We start from the raw sequence: 20456 nt of genomic DNA, 5'->3' as shown, positions 1-20456 counted from the left end.
GAATTGTTGCTCTACATAAAGATGGCCTAGGCCAGGGCTGGCCAACCTAAGGCTCTCCAGATGTTGCAAAACTACAACTCCCAGCATGCCCAGACTACCTACAGCTATCAGCCTACAGGAGGGCATGGTGGGAGTTGTAGTTTTTCAACAGCTGGAGAGCCGCAGGTTGGCCATGCCTGGTCTAGGCTATAAGATTGCAAGCACCTTGAAACGGAGCTGTAGCATGGTTGCCAAGACCATACAGCGGTTTAACAAGATAGATTCCACTCAAAACAGGCCTCGCCATGGTCGACCAAAGAAGTTGAGTGCAGGTGTTCTGTGTCATATCCAGATGTTGTCTTTTCAAAATAGACCTATAAGTGCTGCTAGCATTGCTGCAGATATTAAAGGGGTGGTGGGTTAGCCTGTCAGTGCTCAGACTATACGCCATACCACACTGCATCAAATTGGTCTGCATGGCTGTTGCCCCAGAAGGAAGTCTCTTCTAAAGATGAAGCACAAGAAGCCCGCAGTTTGCTGAAGACAAGCAGACTAAGGATATGGATTACTGGAACCATGTCCTGTGCTCTGATGAAACCAAGATAAACTTATTTGTTTCAGATGGTGTCAAGCGCGTGTGGCAGCAAACCAGGTGAGGAGTACAAAGACAAGTGTGTCTTTCCTACAGTCAAGCATGGTTGTGGGAGTGTCATGGTTTGGGGCTGCATTAGTGCTGCCAGCTGTGGGGAGCTAAAGTTCATTGAGGGAACCATGAATGCCAATTTGTACTGTGACATACTGAAGCAGAGCATGAGCCCCTCCCTTTGGAAACTGGACCGCAGGGCAGTATTCCAACATGATGACCCCAAACACACATCCAAGACGACCACTGCCTTGCTAAAGAAACTGAGGGTAAAAGGTGCTGGACTGGCCAAGCATGTCTCCAGACCTAAACCCTATTGAGCATCTGTGGGGCATCCTTAAACGGAAGGTGAAGGAGCGCAAGGTATCTAACATCCACCAGCTCTGTGATGTCGTGATGGAGGAGTGGAAGACGATTCCAGTGGCAACCTGTGAAGCTCTAGTGAACTTCATGGCCAGGATAGTTAAGGCAGTGCTGGAAAATAATGGTGGCCACACAAAATATTGACAATTTGGCCATTTTCACTTAGGGATGTACTCCCTTTTGTTGCCAGCAGTTTAGACATTAATGGCTGCATTGAGTTATTTTGAGGGCACACCAAATTTACACTGTTCACAAGCTGTACACTGACTACTTTACATTGTATCAAAGTGTCCTATCTTTAGTGTTGTCATGAAAAAATATAATAAAATATTTACAAAAATGTGAGCGGTGTACTCAGTTTTGTGAGATAGTGTTTATGTAACCACTGCAGAGGTATGTGTGGTCAGAGCAGGCACTGGCACAAAGCAAGGTAGCCCCGAGTACTCCTTGTGCAGATCCAGCTAGTAAAGAGTTTATGGCAATGCAGGTTTTTTCACCGATGCCTTTCTGAGAAACAGGCCGCTTGGTCAGTGAGAATGGACATGATAGAACATGTTCTATTTTTTTACGTCTGTTATATACGGACCATAAAAAAAAATGTCAGGTGAATAACCCCATAGACTACCATTGTTCTTAAAACAGATGTGTGACTAGTTAGAAAAAAACAAAAAAAACGACCGTCACGTCAGTTTTCCACTGTCATGAAAATGTAGCCTTAATGTCCAAGCTTTAAAAAGCCTTAAAACGTGACTCCATTATCAACCAAACACCCCCACCCCTCCATCTGTAGATCGCACTGTTGTTTAGTTGTTGCCATACGTAAAGTCAGACCAGGGTTCTGGTTGGCTCTGAGGTGTTTATGTCTTCGGAACATACAGATACTCCTTACATAGATACAGCATGTACCCCTGCGGTAACTTGAGCCTACTAACATCATAGATTGCATAGTGAAGTCAATGTGTAAGGAGGGGGTGGATGGACATAGGCACGTATGCAATGAGAGAAGAGTGCATGCTCCACAGAGGGCACCCACTGACCTCTGAACTTGCAGGACTACCAGACGACAAGGAAAAGAAAATAGGCAATGGAAATAAAAGAATAAACTAGTTATATTTTATGAAACTGATCAGCACAGAATTTCGGACTGTACACGTTAACACAAGCAAGAAATAGCTTGGTGAAATAGTGACCAGACAGGATAATGGTTTCAAAATTAAGAGGATGAGTTTTGGTGACCTATACTAAGGCTACTTTCACACTAGCGTTTTTAATGGATCCGGCAGGGTTCAGAAAAAACGCTTCCGTTACTGATAATACAACCGTCTGCATCCATTATTAACGGATCCGGTTGTATTATCTGTAACATAGCCAAGACGGATCAGTCATGAATTCCATTAAAAGTCAATGGGGGAAGTTTCCGTTTTCTATTGTATCAGAGAAAACTGATCTGTCCCCATTGACTTGCATTGTGCATCATGCCGGATCCGTCTTGCTCCACATCCCAGGACAAAAAGCAAACTACAACATGTTGCGGTTTGCTCTCCAGTATGGGAACGCAACGGAATGCATTTTGGAGCATCCCATTCTGTTCAGTTCTGTCCCCATTGACCATGAATAAGGACAAAACTGAAGTGTTTTTTTCCAGTATTGAGCCCCTATGACGGATTTCCATACCGGAAAACTAAAACTGCTAGTGTGAACGTAGCCTAAGCAGTAGTCAGAATCCAACTTCCACCACCCACACCAACAACTGGTGAAGCCACATGCACACCAGAACACAGCTCCATAAACTGTGCAGTGGCCTGGACATGTGCTGCAAGCTCAGCCCCATTAAACTGCGCTAAGCTAGTTCTGGTGCACTGCGACTCCTATAAACTGATTGTGGGGGTGCCGAGAGCTGGACCCCCACCACCTTGATAGATGACCTATTCTTAGGATAGGTCTTCAACAGTTTACTCCTGGGAAACTCCCTTTATTACACGTCATGGACTGCATGCTGAAGGTCTTTCAGGTTGGAATCACATGTCCAATTTTTGGAGCCAAACACATAGTGGAAATAACAAAGAGCAGACATACAAATGTTAGGATACCGTTTCTTCCTTTTGGATCCACTACTTGGTTTGGTCAAAATAAAATCATCACAAATGACACCAAAAATTGCATGTTTGAATCTTGCCTAAATGTTCCCCTCCATAAGGGGTACGGTCACACAGCCGTAACTGTGGCCAAGACACAGCCGCCATGTGGCGAGAACTGCACAGCCATGAAAGCTGAGGTGTTCAATGATTTCATTCCAAACAGTTTATTCCGTGTTCTTTGTTAATGGCCGCCCGATTTCACAGGATACCAAGTGCCCATGAAAAAAGAATGATGAAAGAACATTTCAGTTCCTAATGTGTTATTTGAGACCGTATACACTTAGATCGGGCAGTCTAAAGATGTGTCAAATTTATCCCAGTGGCTCAGCAGAGCGATATTCCGTTTTTTTTTTTTACTCCCTGCCTTCCCGGGGCCATAACCATTTTATTCTCCTGTTCACATAGCTTATTTTTTGCAGGACAAGTTGTAACTTCTAATGGCACCATTTAATATTGCATACAATTTACTGGGAAGCCGGCAAAAAAAAACAAAAGAAAAACAAAAAAAAAACGCAATTCCTCCAGTTTTATGAGTTTTGTTTTTACGGCGTTCTCTATGCAGTAAAACTGATATGTTACCTTTAGGGTCCATTCACACGTCTGTAGTGTATTGTGTATACCCGGCCAGCACCCCCCCATAGAACTGCCTATTCTTGTCGGCAATTGCGGACAAGAATAGGACATGTTCTATTTTTTGCATAGCCGTGGACCGGAAGTTCGGGGCCGAAGTGCGGAAATGTGGATGCGGACAGCACACTGTGTGCTGTCCGCATCTTTTTTGTCCTCATAGAGAATGAATGGGTCCGCACCCGTTCCACAAAATTGCTGAACAGATGCGGACCCATTTGAAGACGTGTAAATGGAGCCCAATTCTCTGGGTCAGTAAAATTACTGCAGTACCACATCTGAATACTTTTTCTTGCACTTTAATACTTAAAGGGGTTCTGCGGGATCAGGGCCGAACCTGTATAAATCGCAAGGTCTATTTGTTTACTGCCTTCTCCTCACTGTGCTAGGTGGAGACTTCCGCCTAGCAGCGAGCCTGGTGTCGTCACCAGCACAAATGGGTGCTGTCTAGCAATGCCCTAGGTTGTTTTGGAGGCGGGTACTATGCAAAGCAGGATAGTAACCGCCTTCAAAACAGCCTCCAGCAGCACTAGAGAGCACCCATTTGTCTCCGGCAGTAAACAAACAAGAGGAGCCTCAGAGCAAGGAAATGCTCCACTCATATATAGTAAAAGAATAACTTATCTCCAATTATTAAAAAATAACTTTAAAATGTATTCTTTTTTTTTCATCGCCATATTCTGACCCCCTTTTTATATTTATGTCTATAGAGTTGTGTGAGGGTTCATAGTTTTTGTTGATACCATTCGGGGGACTTGAACTTGGGATCGTCTGATCGCTTCTCCCACAGACTACAATGAATTACCATTGCGGTCTATGAGAGATTCACTATGCTCCTATGGAGCCCTGGTAGAGGTATATTTCAGAGTGCTCCCTTGATCTTCGCACGGGGAGCCATCCAGGCCCAGGGGTGCAGTGCTCCTGGGAAAAGAGCACTCAGATGCTGTGGTCACAATTAACTACCACATCTGAGGTGTTAAAAGTCCATGATCAGCAGAAACCCAGCAACTATGGAACCCACTTCAGAGCCTATTTGGGCTTCATATTTAAAGACCCAACATCTGCCATACATTTACCGTGGACATCATTAAGGGGTGAAGGCATATTGGATGTTTTGTCTAACTGGACACCTCCAATTGGTTTGCTTATCTTGCACAAACATTTTGCCACATATCATTGCACTGTAAGCCATGTACTTTTTCTTTAAAAGGGCAGTCCAACCTGGACTTTTAAGGCATATCCACAGGATATGCCACAATGTTGGATAGGTTTGGATCCCACTACTATCTAGAGAACGGGGCCCTCTTTGGGTCACCATGCATGCATGTTAGTTTTGGAAGTCGTATAAAAGTCAATGAAAAGAGTCAAACATGAGTATCCTCCTCTCCATTCATGGCACTGCAAAATGGAGACCCTTTATTGAGCCAGGTAAAGGTCCTAGAGGTTCAAGAATTGATTGAAATTAAGCCATTCAGGCTGGAGTTGAAATAACAAAGAGCAGGAGTATAACTTAGGCATATTGTTTCTTCCATTGGGATCCACTCCTCGCTTTGACCAATGTGGAACTACATCACAGTTATATGGCCATGCAACTCACGCTGCACGGCAGCCACACTGTATCCATAAAATTCTGGGAAGATATTTGTTATGGGCCCGATAATGAACAACATGCAAGCAGAATAAGGCTTTATTCAGATGTCCATACTGTGGGTGCATTGATGTGTAAGTTTAGATCACTAGACCTTTGGTCACAGTAAGATCTGCGATGAGGTCATTGATGTTTGAATGAGGCCTAAGAGTAAGTGATAATTCAAAGGTAAATGCCAAATTTATGATAAAATGACACATTCATTTGATGCCATAGAACAAATAGACAGCTAAGCCAATGAGAAGAACTGCAAAAATGAAAAGGAACGTCAGCTGGAGCTGGAACAGCAAGTATGACAAAAGTCCATTTACAAGCATGGAGAAGGAAATGATGAACAGTCTGGTGAGGTTACTGCTGTGTTTCATTACGGCAGACATTATCAAGCCATTGAGTCCTTGGCTTATAATGATAACTAAAACCCAAGTGGAGAACCCATCCAGAAAACCACTGCTGTGACTTCCTGTCAAATGGACCAGGAAGTTGACAATGATACCAAAAGAATACAAGTAAATGTTCTGGAGGTTCAGTGGGATTTTCTGAGTCTTAAGCGTCGCCTCAGTATAAACTGCAGACAGTCCAGAAATCAAGCAGTAGATCACCATCAGGAGGAGGCCTTGCAGACTGATATAAAGATGTGTTACAGCAGATTGTTCCTCGAGATCCTGAATGCCACCATAGCTATAAAATACACCAGCCACTGTCAATAAGGACAAGGCAAGCCACTTTCGGATGGAGAGATTCTGGCGTAAGAAGATGCTGTACATTACAGCAGTGCTGACAATCTTCAAGTTACTCAATACTTGGAAGCTGCTTGGGTCCATAAAGTGCTGCATGTGAACCACTAAATTGTTATTGGCACCATACAGGATAGCAGGCAAAGCATAAGGAATGGCCAGTCGCCACGAGACTTGTAGCTGCACAGTTCTCCAATCCCAGAGCAGAAGCATCACCACCGACATCATCAACTTGAAAAATTCAATGAGGAGGACAACAGAAGAGGAACTGAAGGGGATTCGTCCATCAATTCTGCACAAAGATATCAGAGGAGCATGGGAGCCATAAATGACCACTGATACCCCTAGCATCAGTGCCCATAGTGCACCCCTGAGCATCTTACTGGTGGAGGAATGGAAGGATTCTTCTGGTCCCATGTTCACAACCAACATCCCCGATGTATCGGCAGTACTATATAAAAGGCAGTTAGTTATGAAGAGGTTTCTATAATCATCATCTCATTTCATTTATTATATACAAATTAAAATGTGTCTGTGCAAAAAGATACAGAAATTACAGAAATAAAGCCTTATATGCAAAGAATACATGTCAGGTACTGAATGAAAGCCATTTATATGATATATATGTGGAATCTGACCGAGAAAGAACGAGTGTTCTGGTGCAGATGCTGCAGAGTTATATCCCGGATTATTTCAATGGCTGCCATTCAATGGTTTGCGCTGCCTTTTTGCTACGGCTCTGTAACATTTCATCCAAAACACACTTTGTATTAAATATAGACATGTAAGATGAAAGAAAGCACTTAGCAGCATCTTCTGCCTGCTGAGCTAACCCCTACCACCTACTGCCGATTCAGGGGAGACAACTGCACACACTGCAGTATGAGATATCAAGTACCCAGCATAGTTCCAATAAAGCACTTAAAGCATCGAGGGAGCGGTTAATGGAGTGTCAGCACTTTCTTTCCAGTCTAATCCGGCCCTTTCTTTAAGGAACCTAGGTAGTCCTTGATCGTCTTCTCAACATTGGGTACTGCATAGGCTTGGGCAGCATAAATTCCTGTGCAAGCTCCTACCACAAAGCCAAGGAACGCAGAAGCCCTGAGTTTGGAAACAATATAGCCAGCTAGGAATCCCTTGAGAAACGGAGAGCTCAGAAGACTGCCGTCCTAGAAAAGACAAAGACAACAATTTTAACTAAAGATCATTTCAGACAACACACACTCAATGAAGCTGGACTGATCAATAATGAAATATTCATACTGGTCCAATTCCTGAGGCGTGCCATCCGTGAACAACATTACGAATCATAAAAGCAGAAGGTGAATGGCAGATTAGAGCTGCCTATGTACAGCACCGTGGAAAAAATGCTGCGCAGTAAAGTTCTGACGATATTACAGCAGATCGCTTCCTTCCAGACAATCTGCTGATCGCTAGCAGAGGAGCGATCGCTAATGCGATCGCTCTTCCCTAGACTCATTGTTTCCTGGCAGCAGATCATGTTTGCTCAGCACAATCTGCTGTCGGGAAGCAAGGATTTTTGTGTTCACACAATTGATCCAATTACCTGATAAACAAGCATTTTGCTTGCTCATCGGGTAATCGGCGGTAGATGTACCCCACCAGATCATCGTTAACAATGATCTATGCGATTATCGGCCCGTGTAAAGGGCCCTTTAGAATGGAAGAGTAAAGCTGGATATACAAGGGGCGACTGAGCAGCCGGTTGTGGGAAAGGAAGTGTTCCTTCCTGAACGTTGGCTGCTTGCTCAGTGAAGGAGACAGTACATTTAGATGCAGCGATCTCCTTCACTGTATGAAGCCGGAGGATGGCTATAGCGATCCATCATCCTCATACAGAATCATGGCTTCTGAGCTGCAGATCACCGTTTAGACCACACATTCTGCTGCACATAAATTATGATCGGTGGTGCCTGCACGAGTGACAGGACCACCCGATGAACGAGCTTTTCACTCCTGATCCGCTACTCCTTTAGAAGACCAGATGATCGGGAACGGTCCGTCGTCTGGCCAATTATTGGTGTGTCTAAATGCACCTGAATAGTTTATGGTAAGAGGACGGACAAGAGAGAAATCTAAATCCAATCAGTATCTTTACTTTCATACCAGCATCCATTCTTCTAGGTTCACTTACACACAGTTTAAGGAATGCAATGGTTTAGGAAGGATCCTTCCTTTGCAGCATTCTTTCCCACCCCTGCATACAGTGCTGTATAACCTGACCAAGCAGTAAGGATTACTCCCATCTTATAAAGTGATCACTTTATAATCAGTGGTGGTCTCACCCCACCAATCCTGAGAATCACCATGCGGCTAATGTTGGGTCCAGTTTACTGTCATCCCTGAACAGGGGCACATCAGCTGTCTGCAGCATGGACCCTTTCACGTTTAGGGTAGATGCAACTTAAAGGAATATTCCAATGTTATGCCCTAATAGGAATAACTATTAGATTGTGCGGGTTCCACTGCAAAGACCTCTACCAATCACTAGGGCCCTGTACCCAGTGGGGCATCCCCGAAATAAATAGAGCAGCTGGTCTGCATGTACGCAGCCGCTCTGTTCCTTTCCAGGGGTACTGGGTAACCCATTCTCGGGATCAGTGGGGTTCCTAGAGGTAGGATCCCCACCAATCTCATAGTTATCCCCCTTTTAACCTTACAACAAACCTTGCATTTATCAGAAGTACAGTGTGTACATGGGGAACAAAGCCATTTCTGGTCATTATATCACTTGTATCTGGCATTTTTTGGCAGTTTTCCTTTGTGCTGTTTGTACTTCTCCAAAAGTTTGCACTACGTTTTTTCCGGAAGAGTAAAAATACTCCTCTGACCATTTCTGAGGAGTATTTTTAGCGGAGGTGGAGTACAAAAGTTTAGGTAATACAACTACATAATAAGTAGGCCTACAATTATTCACATCTGTGTTTGAGGCTCAGTTCAGAGAGTTTGTCACAGATTCTGTCAAAAAGACCAGACAAAAAGCCTCGCATGTAGGATTTTTTTGCCTGTTAAAAAGACAAGATCCTGAACGTAAACTCAACGGGCCTCATTATGGTCAGTGGAGTCTGCTCAGCTCCATTCTTGTCAGTTAGGTGCCCGATCCAGCACTTCCGTTATTTTTGTTCTGCTCATCTAACAAAGCAGAACAGAAATAAATAGTGGCGGTGTGAACACACCCTCCTGTCAGCTTCTCCAACATTGTTATGTAAACAACATTGCTCCCCTCCCTCCAGGATAGGGTTAATAAGCCCCTAGGGGTTTGGCGCGAACGCACAGTAGGCTATTACAGTCAAGTGATAAAATAGAGGGAAGACCCACTATATTGGACTGTACTTTATCACTTGGCTATAATAGCCGGCGGTGCATTCACTCCAGACCGCACTGCATAATCGGACTTTATTGTTAATGGCCGCGCGGCCAGGTCAGCTAGAAAGCTAGACCCAATCATGTAGTGCGGTCTTCATTAGTTAACTGTAAGAAAGCTGGGGGCTAATTGGCTGCATGGTATTGGACGGCAGAACAACCGTATCAAGGCCGCTCCATGTGGCCATACCCTAATACCACTCTGTACACCTCCTGGGGTGGTTGCATGGTGCCATCTATATATTTTTTAAATATTATTTTTTGAGTGCTCTGCCACCACTGCCTGCAAACCCCCCAGCACTGAGACCCCTACTAAGTGTGACTATAGCAAGGCCGCTTACCCCGCTACTGAAAACTGCGTGCCTACCTCCTCACTTCAGAGCCCGCCTAGACCCACCAATGACAAAACTTCTTACTGTAAGGAGCTTTGTTATTGGCTATTGCAGACACAGGCAACATCGGTGCTCTGCCTGAGCCGTTCACATTGCTCCCTGTGCTGATGAATGGCAGGAAAAATCTAAGGCGTATTGGCACCAGGGAGTAAAATGGCCTGAACAGGCGCCTACGACGCTTGTACGGGCATTATTGTAACCTCTTCTTCCAGAGCTGGTGGAGCTTCCAGAACATTAACGCAATCATTCAATGTGAGAATACTTTGCTGTGGAATTTTTTTTTTATCTTACCTGAGACACTCCAGCCTGTACTTCTGTCTCCAGTTTACGCTGCAGGCCTTCTAGCTGACCTTTCAGAAAGGCTAGGTCCTTAAGACCTGGGGAGCCCTAGAAGAAACACAAGGATATACTTGAATCCAAAAAAGAAGTTCTAGTAAGGTTAGTGTGAATTCCCAGAATCTTTCTGCCGTAAGAACATCCTTCAGATCAATGAATAAGTTGTTTCACTTGCACAACTCACTAATGCAATTCCCTAGCCTACCAGTATCCGTTCACAGAAAGCCCCCTCCGCTTTATAAGGAACACAGAAATAATAAAGTTAGGCAATTCCTCCATTTATCATTTCCTTGGTCCTATTATTCTCATATTTCATTTAAACTTGAGACAAGAAATCTGTCCCAGAAGCTCATTGTCCTGTCACTAGATGTGAAACTAGTGGTTGGAGCAGGAGCCTCCCTGCTGGGTCCTGTCGGCAGTAGGACAAAACCACCACATTAGCTAAGCCCCAATCTCATTCTGTCTCCAGCCAAAAATGGAGCAGTTCAGTTGGACACCAACACCTGAATTCTCTGCAGGATTTCTAACGGACTGTGTGCGCCAGGATCATGGGAGCAACTATACTTCTCATTTCTAGGTTTAATGGTTCTTTAAGCTGTTATTATAACTGACAGTAACTGGACAGGAACGTGTGGATAGCAGGAGAATATCTAGGAAGCTTTACTAAGACCAGTGCACCAGAATTCTGGCTCAATATCTCAAATCTATGAAAACAGTGTGCACCTTGGCAGCAGGCTCCCAATGTAGTTTTAGGCTAACTACTTTAAGGGAATTTTCCAGGAGATTCGTGCTGCTCAAACTACAGGGACATTCACAGGTCACACTACATTTTTTTCCAGAAGATTAAAAATACTCCTCTTACCATTTTTGAGCCAAGGAGGAGTACGAAAGTTGCAGTAATACAAACACAAAATACGTAGGCCTACACAGTTCAGGTCTGCGTTGGAGGCCTCTGTTGCATATTTTGTCCAAAAAAAAACGGACAAAAAAAAAAAAGTGTCTCTTGAAGGACTTTTTTGTCCGGTAAAGAGACAGGATCCTAAAAAGAAAATGAACAGATTTCACCATAGTCATTGGAGTCTGTTCAGCTCTGTCCCTGTCAGTTAGGGTTGGTGCACATCATGTTTTCGCCATAATATTAGCATACACGTTAATGGATGACTACAATAGATACCATACTGTGGCATCCGTCACTATAAAGTTCGATTGTACAAAAAAGTAATTATATTTTTTTTTTTGCTTGACTTTGCAGGATATAAAAAAAACGTGGTACTGAAAAACACAAAAAATAAATTAAACTTATACGTTAACATATGTTTTTTCGACAATGGAACTCCATTGTGATGGATGCCACAGTATGGCATCTCTCTGAGGCATCCATTAACGTATACCTTTTTTTTGTCTACAGGCACCCCACACTGCACTACATAAATCCGTGTGATGGCTGTAGCACAGTGCACATCGCTATGCTGCATGTGCCATTCACAGTGCGCCCTGCGCTAATGAAAAGCAAGGAAATAGGGATAAGTGAATCAATAACTCCGGCTCATCAGAGCAAATACATTCTAGTACTGTACGGAGGTCCTGCTCCGTACAGTATTAGAACGAAATTCTATGCAAATCGACTTCGGATGTTTCATCTGAAGTCAATTATCTCATCCCTACAGGGAAAAGTCTAAGACCAATTGGGACACCGTAGACTTTTCAGGGAGTAAAATAGCCTAAACATGGGTCTATGACACCCGTACAGGCGTTACTGTGACTTCTCGTGAAGAATACGCACAGGCTTTTCAGAAAAATCATAGTTGAATATTCAGGGTTAGCAAGAACAGACCTCTGTTGGCTTCTCCTTGGCCAGCCTCACAGGTCTCTGTGTATAGGGAGACCTGTCAGTCTAGTCATGCAGGAAGAAACCAATGGGGAGCCATCTCCAGGACCCTTCTCCCCACTTCCAGGTAATTTTATATTTCAAAAAGGTATTCATTTGGATTTAAATTAACAAAAAATAAGAAGAAAGGGAACAATAAAAGGAAGAGAAATCTGAAACTGTAGTGGACGCAGAAGAACATGAGCCTGCATGTCAATATAGCATTGGATACAACAGGCAAGTTACAATACGTCCACTGGTTGGCGGGAGCCCACTGAAAGGGAGAGGTCAGAAATTCAGGCAATACTGAGAATCAGTAGAATAAGAGGAGGATAGTCGAGGTTTCCCAGTTCATTTATGTTTTCTCTAAAATACCGCAGATTGTAAAGTGCAGCCTTTTCTGAGCAGGGATTCTCTCAAGTCCCTTTAAGCCAAAATTAACTAACCAGACTTCATATTATGCCATGCTGCTTCCTATCTTTAGTTCACTACTGATCAGGCCCCATATACCCCCCTTAGGGTGCTCCTATCTGTGCATTAGCTAGCCGCGGGTAGTGCTCAGGAGTTACCATTATTTTGGGGGCTGCAGCTACTGCAAGCCACTAACGTACACGTGTAATTGCATCAATTGTACAGAAATATACAAAAAGCAATAAGCAGAACTGACCTATCACAAATCACATCTGATACAGTGAGATTCCGCTTCTAGGAAACTAGAATGGTGCAGATACGTATTTCTATAATAAATGCTAAAAGATTAGGACTTCTTCAGGTCACCGCAGGATTTCAATCGTGGAAGCTCCAAACCTGCTGTAAGAGGTCTAATACAGTAGGTCTGAGGCTACAAGACAAAACAAATGTGACCTGCACAAATACGGAATTCTTCTTTCTGGTGAAAAGAGGAGCATATCAGGCAGCACAGAGCAGTTTCCAACGATACCTCCATTATAAGGGTCACGGTGATGCAAGAACTGAAACTGAAAGAAAACCCAGCGCAGAGTGTGGGAGAATAAAAAATCCAGCTAAAAAAAGACCACCCTTTTGTGTTACCACTCTGCGCTGGATCGGCACTTGTTCCCTACAGGTTTAGGGCTCATGCACACAACCGTATGTATTATGTGGTCTGCAAAAAATACGGATGACGTCCACGTGCATTCCGTATTTTGCGGAATGGATCAGCGGGCCCCTAATAGAACAGCACTGTTCTTGTCTGTAATGCGGACAATAATAGGACATCTTCCTTTTTTTTGCGGAATGGACTTACCGAAACAGAATGCACACAGAGTAACTTCCATTGTTTTGTGGACCCATTGAAATTAATGGTTCCGCATACGGTCGCAAAAACAAAACAAAAAAAAAAAAAACACAACACGGAATGGACACAGGAAGAAAATACGTGTGTGCATGTGCCCTTACTATGACGGGTGAAACAGGACCCTGGCGGAAGAGGTAACGGGAGGTGGACGTTATTTATTCTGCAAGTGGTAGCCTGTACTCTGACATACAAGGCATGGACTGCTAATGACTGCTGACAAATCTCAAGAATGACAGTATATGGGGAAGGGATCACTGTATAGCTACAAATGGCTCATTCTGTCCTGCTCTGCCATAAAAAGTGCGTCTGGTAAGTGAGCGCTTTGAAGCAATACAGGCGTTTCTGCTGTCAGAGCCACCACGGTATCGGAGACCTCTTAGGCCTGGATTGGTGGTTGCAGGCGGTAGTAAAGTGGGTACACTTACAGCAGATTAATAAATCCCTATCAGCCAGCTTAGGTTTTATCTCTCTGAAAATACAAAAAAAAAGCAAAGCAGATGGCGAAATCAAATTGTGCTACGTGACATCATTCGAGGAGATCTGATTAAGAGTCCAGCTCCACGCTCGCCGGCAGCCAGCTGTGTTACCAGCTCGCTCTTCTCATACGGAGTTAAAGGGGTTTTCCTCCCGGGAAAAATATCTATATACGAAACAAAAAAAAGGGACAGAATCGCTTTAAAAAATTAAAAAATACCAATCCCCTGCCGGTTTCTACCTGCCACAACCCGATTAATTCGCCAAGACAGATATTACATGACTATAAGGGCAATGTGGTTTTTGGTAAATAGAAGAAAAGACGGCAAGGTGCACCAATCAGATGTCGTACCCCGACCACCAAAAGAACAATTGTGATATAGAAAGAACGGGCACTCTTATAGCTGGACCACAAAAGTTAGTCAAGCGACACTAATTTATTAGTAGCAATATATAAACAATAGTCACTATACATAAAAATTAGACTCTTGAAATGAATGATAAAAGTTAATAAAAGTTATTAAAAATGTCAGTCCACTGATATAACTGATAGATAAGAGGCTGGAAGGTCTATATAGAAAATATATATAAAATGGAACTAAAATCTGTTCCGGCGGCCTATATATAGTCAGCTACAGCAGTGGCTGATACCGAGTATATCCCCACAAAATAAATGCAAACAGGAAAATATATTGCAGTATTGAAAGAAAGTGAATACAATCAAAAGGTGCACCAATAAGTAGCATGTGCTGGTTAGAAAATGAATCAATAGTGACAATAAATTAGTGAGAGAAACAATATTTCTACTGGAATTATCTAAAAGTAAGTAAATGAGTATGAGAAAAATATAAATATAACAGTGCTCAAATCATTGCGATATTCAATATCCGTATAAGAGCATAAAGTGTCTCTGGAGATCCGGCATGAGCAATAGGCAGTCCGTCTCACTGGTTAATAGTAACCTAGAGCTCAGAACTATCTTACTGCACGGTCTCCGCTGAAATCTGTTGGACTACAACTCTGCGATACCCAGTTCACTCCTAGGAACATTACATTGTCCTCTAGGAAAGCTGCTACAATATAGCAGAACGACTGAGCTCTAGGTTACTATTAACCAGTGAGACGGACTGCCTATTGCTAATGCCGAGTCTCCAGAGACACTTTATGATCTTACACGGATATTGAATATCGCAATGATTTGAGCACTGTTATATTTATATTTTTCTCATACTCATTTACTTACTTTTAGATAATACCAGTAGAAAGATTGTTTCTCTCACTAATTTATTGTCACTATTGATTCATTTTCTTACCAGCACATGCTACCTATTGGTGCACCTTTTGATTGTATTCACTTTCCTTTCTTTTATCAATACTGCAATATATTTTCCTGTTTGCATTTATTTTGTGGGGATATACTCGGTATCAGCCACTGCTGTAGCTGACTATATATAGGCCGCCGGAGCAGAATTTGGTTCCATTTTATATATATTTTCTATATAGACCTTCCAGCCTTTTATCTATCCGTTATATCAGTGGACTGACATTTTTAATAATTTTTATTAACTTTTATCATTCATTTCAAGAGTCTAATTTTTAGTTTTTATGTATAGTGACTATTGTTTATATATTGCTACTAATAAATTAGTGTCGCTTGACTAACTTTGTGGTCCAGCTATAAGAGTGCCCATTGTGGTTTTTGTCCTTATCTGATACACATGTGCTGTCTGCTTCCGTATGTCCATTCCATGGCCCCGCAAAAAAAAAATAGAACAAGTCCTATTCTTGTCCGTTTTATGGACAAGGATAGGACAGTTCTATAGAGGGCAGGATGTAACATTTCGCTAAATGCAGAACACACACGGCCGGTATCCGTGTTTTGCGGATCTGCAATAAACAGCCCTAACTTGAGGTAACCTGGAATTAACAAGTTGTATTACTTCACAGGAATAGAAATGATTTTCAGTTGCAGAAATTTCAGCAGCAAGTTCCGCAGCGTGCGAGTGCACTCTTAGGCTATGCTCACATGGCTTAAATTTAGGGGGATTCAGGGGCATAGATGATGCTCTGAAAACAGTACGAACACCAATTTGCTCATCTCTATGTATACACATCACTAATCCATGTGATCTAATGGGCCGTTACCGTTAGACCGCCATCATCAGCGATCTGTTCCTAGAAACAGACGGGAACACATAGATGAGGGACATTTATCAAGCCTGTGATGTGAAGATAATGCAAGTGACGCCTGCATGTGACATTCGCTGCTTATTTTTGCTGAGCCTTACCATTTTTAGGAATGGAGTAAAAAAAAAAAAAAAAGAAAAAAAAAAAAAGTAGGTCCAGATTTCTGATTAGAACGCCTTTAAGTCTCATTTAAAAAGTCACCAAACCGTCATCACCGAGTCAGGAAGCCCCCGGTGTACCCCACACCGTGCATCTGCCAAATATATTACCCCTCTGCACCAGTTCATACATTTAACTGACACCAAAACCACCACAAAGGTTCCACTCCAGCAGGTATTCTGGTCAGACGTGATGGGTGTAGTGAACAGACGGCCCCCGGACTGATTCCTGACATTACCTATCACTGATCATCTATGCCACCAGGAAAAATCACAGCATGTTCTATATAGTCCGTCTTTCCTGCAGCTCTGGGTCCATAGAAGTGAATAGGGCTGGTGTGATAGAGCAATACCATAATGTGGCACATTATACCACCCTAACGAAGCCAAATACCATAGTCCATCACAAAATACCGCCCCCAGCAGCACAAAATACATCCCCATAAACTTCCACTGGCAGCTGTGAGGAGGGCTTGGGTGGACCCCTAGGCATCAGCCCACCGGGAAATTTCCCTGTAAGGTCTATGGCCAATCCGCCCCTGACTGAATGCAATAACAGACAAAAGTGACTCAGGGTACTTTCACATTAGTGGCAGGGGACTCCGGCAGGCTGTTCTGGCAGGTGAACAGCCTGTCGGATCCATCCTGACGCTAGTTCAGTACTTTTAGTCCAGCTGACTCTCACAGTGCGCTGCTGTGCCGCCGCCGTAACTCCATCCCCATAATAGTCAACGCTATGCATGGTGCGTAGCAGTTTGTAAAGCCTCTCTCACACCAGTGATAACGATTGTGTCAGGATCGGTTCAGGGAAAAGCTGGTGGTTTTGCGCACAAGTTAATGCTAGTTTCACACTAGCGGCAGGGGAGTCCGGCGGGTGAACAGCCTGTCGGATCCGTCCTGCCGCTAGTTCACGTGTGCCCCCGGACTGCCACTCTGTCCCCATTGACTATTATGGGGGCCTGAAAGTACCCCTAAGTCACTTTTGTCTGTTATTGCATTCAGTCAGGGGCGGATTGGCCATAGAACTTACAGTGAAACTTCCCGGTGGGCAGACGGTTAATAATTCTGGCCCATAGAAAAGGGGGTAAAGTCGCACATTTTGGTGCAAAACAGGACATGCAGCTTTTCTAGTGTGTAGTGAGTAATATGACCGTGTATTGCACAGGCACAAAGTACATTTTCCACAGAGCCTGATGGCTGGCAGTAGGGCTGCAGTAAACGAATATTTTTGTAATCGAGTATTCTATCGATTATATTTCTCGATTCATCGAGTAATCTAATAAGAAAAAGCTACTTAAAATAACGTACGTAATTAGGTATGTATAAAGTTATTGGTTTGAAGGGGTTAATAACTTTATACATGCCTAATGCCAAGGTGCTTCCATTAACCCCTCCAAACCAATAACTTTATACATGCCCATTGGGTTTGGAGTGGTTAATGGAAGCACCTTGGCATTAGGCATGTATAAAGTTATTGGTCTGAAGAGGTTAATGAAAGCACCTTGGAGGTGCCTTCATTAACCCCTCTCTAAACCAATAACTTTATACATGCCAAGGTGGTGCTTGCAGCCTCCATTAACCACTCTCTCTCCATCTGCCTCCCCCAGCCTCTGATCTGCTTGCCCCCAGCCTCTGATCTGGCTCCCCCCCCCAGCCTCTGATCTGGCTCCCCCCCAGCCTCTGATCTGCCTCCCCCCCCAGCCTCTGATCTGCCTCCCCCCCAGCCTCTGATCTGCCTCCCCCCCAGCCTCTGATCTGCCTCCCCCCCAGCCTCTGATCTGCCTCCCCCCCCAGCCTCTGATCTGCCTCCCCCCCCAGCCTCTGATCTGCCTCCCCCCCCAGCCTCTGATCTGCCTCCCCCCCAGCCTCTGATCTGCCTCCCCCCAGCCTCTGATCTGCCTCCCCCCCAGCCTCTGATCTGCCTCCCCCCCCAGCCTCTGATCTGCCTCCCCCCCCAGCCTCTGATCTGCCTCCCCCCCAGCCTCTGATCTGCCTCCCCCCCAGCCTCTGATCTGCCTCCCACCCCAGCCTCTGATCTGCCTCCCCCCCAGCCTCTGATCTGCCTCCCCCCCAGCCTCTGATCTGCCTCCCCCCCAGCCTCTGATCTGCCTCCCCCCCAGCCTCTGATCTGCCTCCCCCCTCCCCCCAGCCTCTGATCTGCCTCCCCCCTCCCCCCAGCCTCTGATCTGCCCCCCAGCCTCTGATCTGCCCCCCAGCCTCTGATCTGCCCCCCCCTCCTGATCTGCCTCCCCTCCCTCCCCCCAGCCTCTGATCTGCCTCCCAGCCTCTGATATGCCCCCTCTGGTAACGCAACCCCCCCTCCCTCCCTCCCTCCCCAGTATTAATCATTGGTGGCAGTGGCCACAGGGTCCCCCTCCTCCCCCCCATCATTGGTGGCAGTGGCAGTTCCGATCGGAGCCCCAGCAGTGTAATGCTGGGGCTCCGATCGGTTACCATGGGAGCCAGGACGCTGCTTAAGTCCTGGCTGCCATGGTATGTTAGTAGTGAGCAGAGAGCAGCGCATTATACTCACGTGCGCTGTGGCCGGCGGTCGCTCCTTCTCATAGGTCTGTGCGGCGCATTGCTAATGCTGTAAGCATTAGCAATCCGCCGCACAGACAGAAGAAGGAGCGACCGCCGGCCACAGCGCATGTGAGTATAACGCGCTGCTCTCTGCTGACTAACATACCATGGCAGCCAGGACTTAAGCAGCGTCCTGGCTCCCATGGTAACCGATCGGAGCCCCAGCATTACACTGCTGGGGCTCCGATCGGAACTGACACTGCCACCAATGATGGGGGGGAGGAGGGGGACCCTGTGGGATATGGCCGGCACAATCATTGGTAGTGCAGTGGCCACAGTCCCTCCCCTCCCCTCCACCACAGTCCCTCCCCTCCTCCTCCTACTTGGTCTTCAGCGGCAGCCGCGCACAGTGGGGAGGGAGAGACTCCCTCCTCCTCCTTCCTCCTCCTCTGTGCCGGCCGCTCAGTCCTGCCTCTCTGGCTCCGGAGGACACGGAGCGGTGAGTGAGACGCTTAATTTCACTCCCGCTCCGTGATCACGTGATCTGAACGATTCCTCGATGCAGGGAAACTGCATCGATGAATTTTTTGACTCGATTTAATCGAGTTATTCGAATAATCGTTTCAGCCCTAGCTGGCAGTGACTCAACCTTCACATCTGCTTTGTGAAAACCGGCAGAGGACCAGACCGCCGGAGTTCTCCGGACATGGCGTAGCTGGATAATCCTGCGAACCACCAGATCCCCATGGACTACAATGGGATTCAACCAATTCCCAGATGGACAAAAAGTTGTGTGTGCGCAAATTTTTGTCTGGCCAAAAGCAAGCATTTCTACCAGAACATGGCCAGATCCCACTATAGTCAACAAGGATCCTGCGGTGCGCTGCACAATCCGGCGGTTACGGTGATATCCGGCAGGCTGTTCCTCCGACAGATCTCACAATGCAGATAGGTGATGGTCGTGGCCATCAGGTAATCATCCGGTGGCCAGATGACAATTAGAGTCACTTTCTGAGTAACAGAAATCTGTGCCATCCATCTGCGGTACCAGCCACTGTTCATCACCACCTACTGGACTGAAAAGTGTGGAGGACCTTCACTAGTCACAACCACAAGACGCCATTTTCTCCTGAAATGACCCAGGAACCAGTGACCTCCCTCTGCAGGAAGGCGCACACATGCTTGACCTTGGATCATAAACCGCACAGGGGGCTAATCTGTACAGTGCCCGGTATAGGAAGTCATGCGTGCAAAGTATCAGAAAGTCTCCTAACTAACGCATCAGCCCCACTAGCCAATATCTTCAGCCATCACAAGCAAGACTAAGCCCAAATACCGGGGGGAGGCAGGAGAACGCCGATTATATTGAGCTCCTCTGCACTCATGCCGCTCTTCCAGCACTCACCTTGTCATCCGCCATCTTGTCCGGCCAGCGCAGGCGCACTGACGGTCACACTGCTCGCGAATCGATACTCTCTGGGATTTCCTACACGTGTTGTGATCCATAACGCTGCGATCGTTTGCTTTTCCTGCGGGCTATAACACGTGACTCGGGAAGGCTCTGCCAGACTGCCACGTGCTGTGTCGTGTACGGTGAGGGAGTGGAGGCTTTTGGCTCACAGGGATCGCTCTCTATACAGACAGGGTATTAAGCCATATAGTCAGTGCTGGTAAATAAAGAGTTAAAT

General features: G+C 45.3%; 2 protein-coding genes across 2 annotated transcripts; both read right to left on the bottom strand.

The window, feature by feature from the left end:
- Positions 1–5422: 5422 nt before the first annotated feature.
- On the bottom strand, positions 5423–6564 carry LOC122926448 (probable UDP-sugar transporter protein SLC35A4). Its single transcript, XM_044277825.1, has one exon. It carries the CDS (start codon positions 6562–6564, stop codon positions 5599–5601), a length of 966 nt encoding a protein of 321 aa, XP_044133760.1. The 3' UTR covers positions 5423–5598.
- A 58-nt stretch (positions 6565–6622) lies between these two features.
- Positions 6623–20234, bottom strand: SLC35A4 (solute carrier family 35 member A4). Its single transcript, XM_044277826.1, has 3 exons — positions 20174–20234; positions 10200–10295; positions 6623–7301 (listed from the first exon to the last, which is right to left on the bottom strand). Exons 1-3 carry the CDS (start codon positions 20186–20188, stop codon positions 7104–7106), a joined length of 309 nt encoding a protein of 102 aa, XP_044133761.1. The 5' UTR covers positions 20189–20234; the 3' UTR covers positions 6623–7103.
- Positions 20235–20456: the final 222 nt, after the last annotated feature.

Source organism: Bufo gargarizans, chromosome 2, assembly GCF_014858855.1.
Source record: "Bufo gargarizans isolate SCDJY-AF-19 chromosome 2, ASM1485885v1, whole genome shotgun sequence".
Classification (NCBI taxonomy): Eukaryota; Metazoa; Chordata; class Amphibia; order Anura; family Bufonidae; genus Bufo; species Bufo gargarizans.
Note: the sequence above shows the minus strand (reverse complement) of the source record. Positions and strands in the feature narration are given on the sequence as shown.

Coding starts and splice junctions, on each gene's coding strand:
- SLC35A4 (XM_044277826.1), bottom strand. Junction 7,302..10,199: donor TACAGGCTGGAGTGTCTCAG/GTAAGATAAAAA, acceptor TGTCTTTTCTAG/GACGGCAGTCTTCTGAGCTC.
- LOC122926448 (XM_044277825.1), bottom strand. CDS start 6,564: ATGTTGGTTGTGAACATGGGACCAGAAGAATCCTTCCATTCCTCCACC.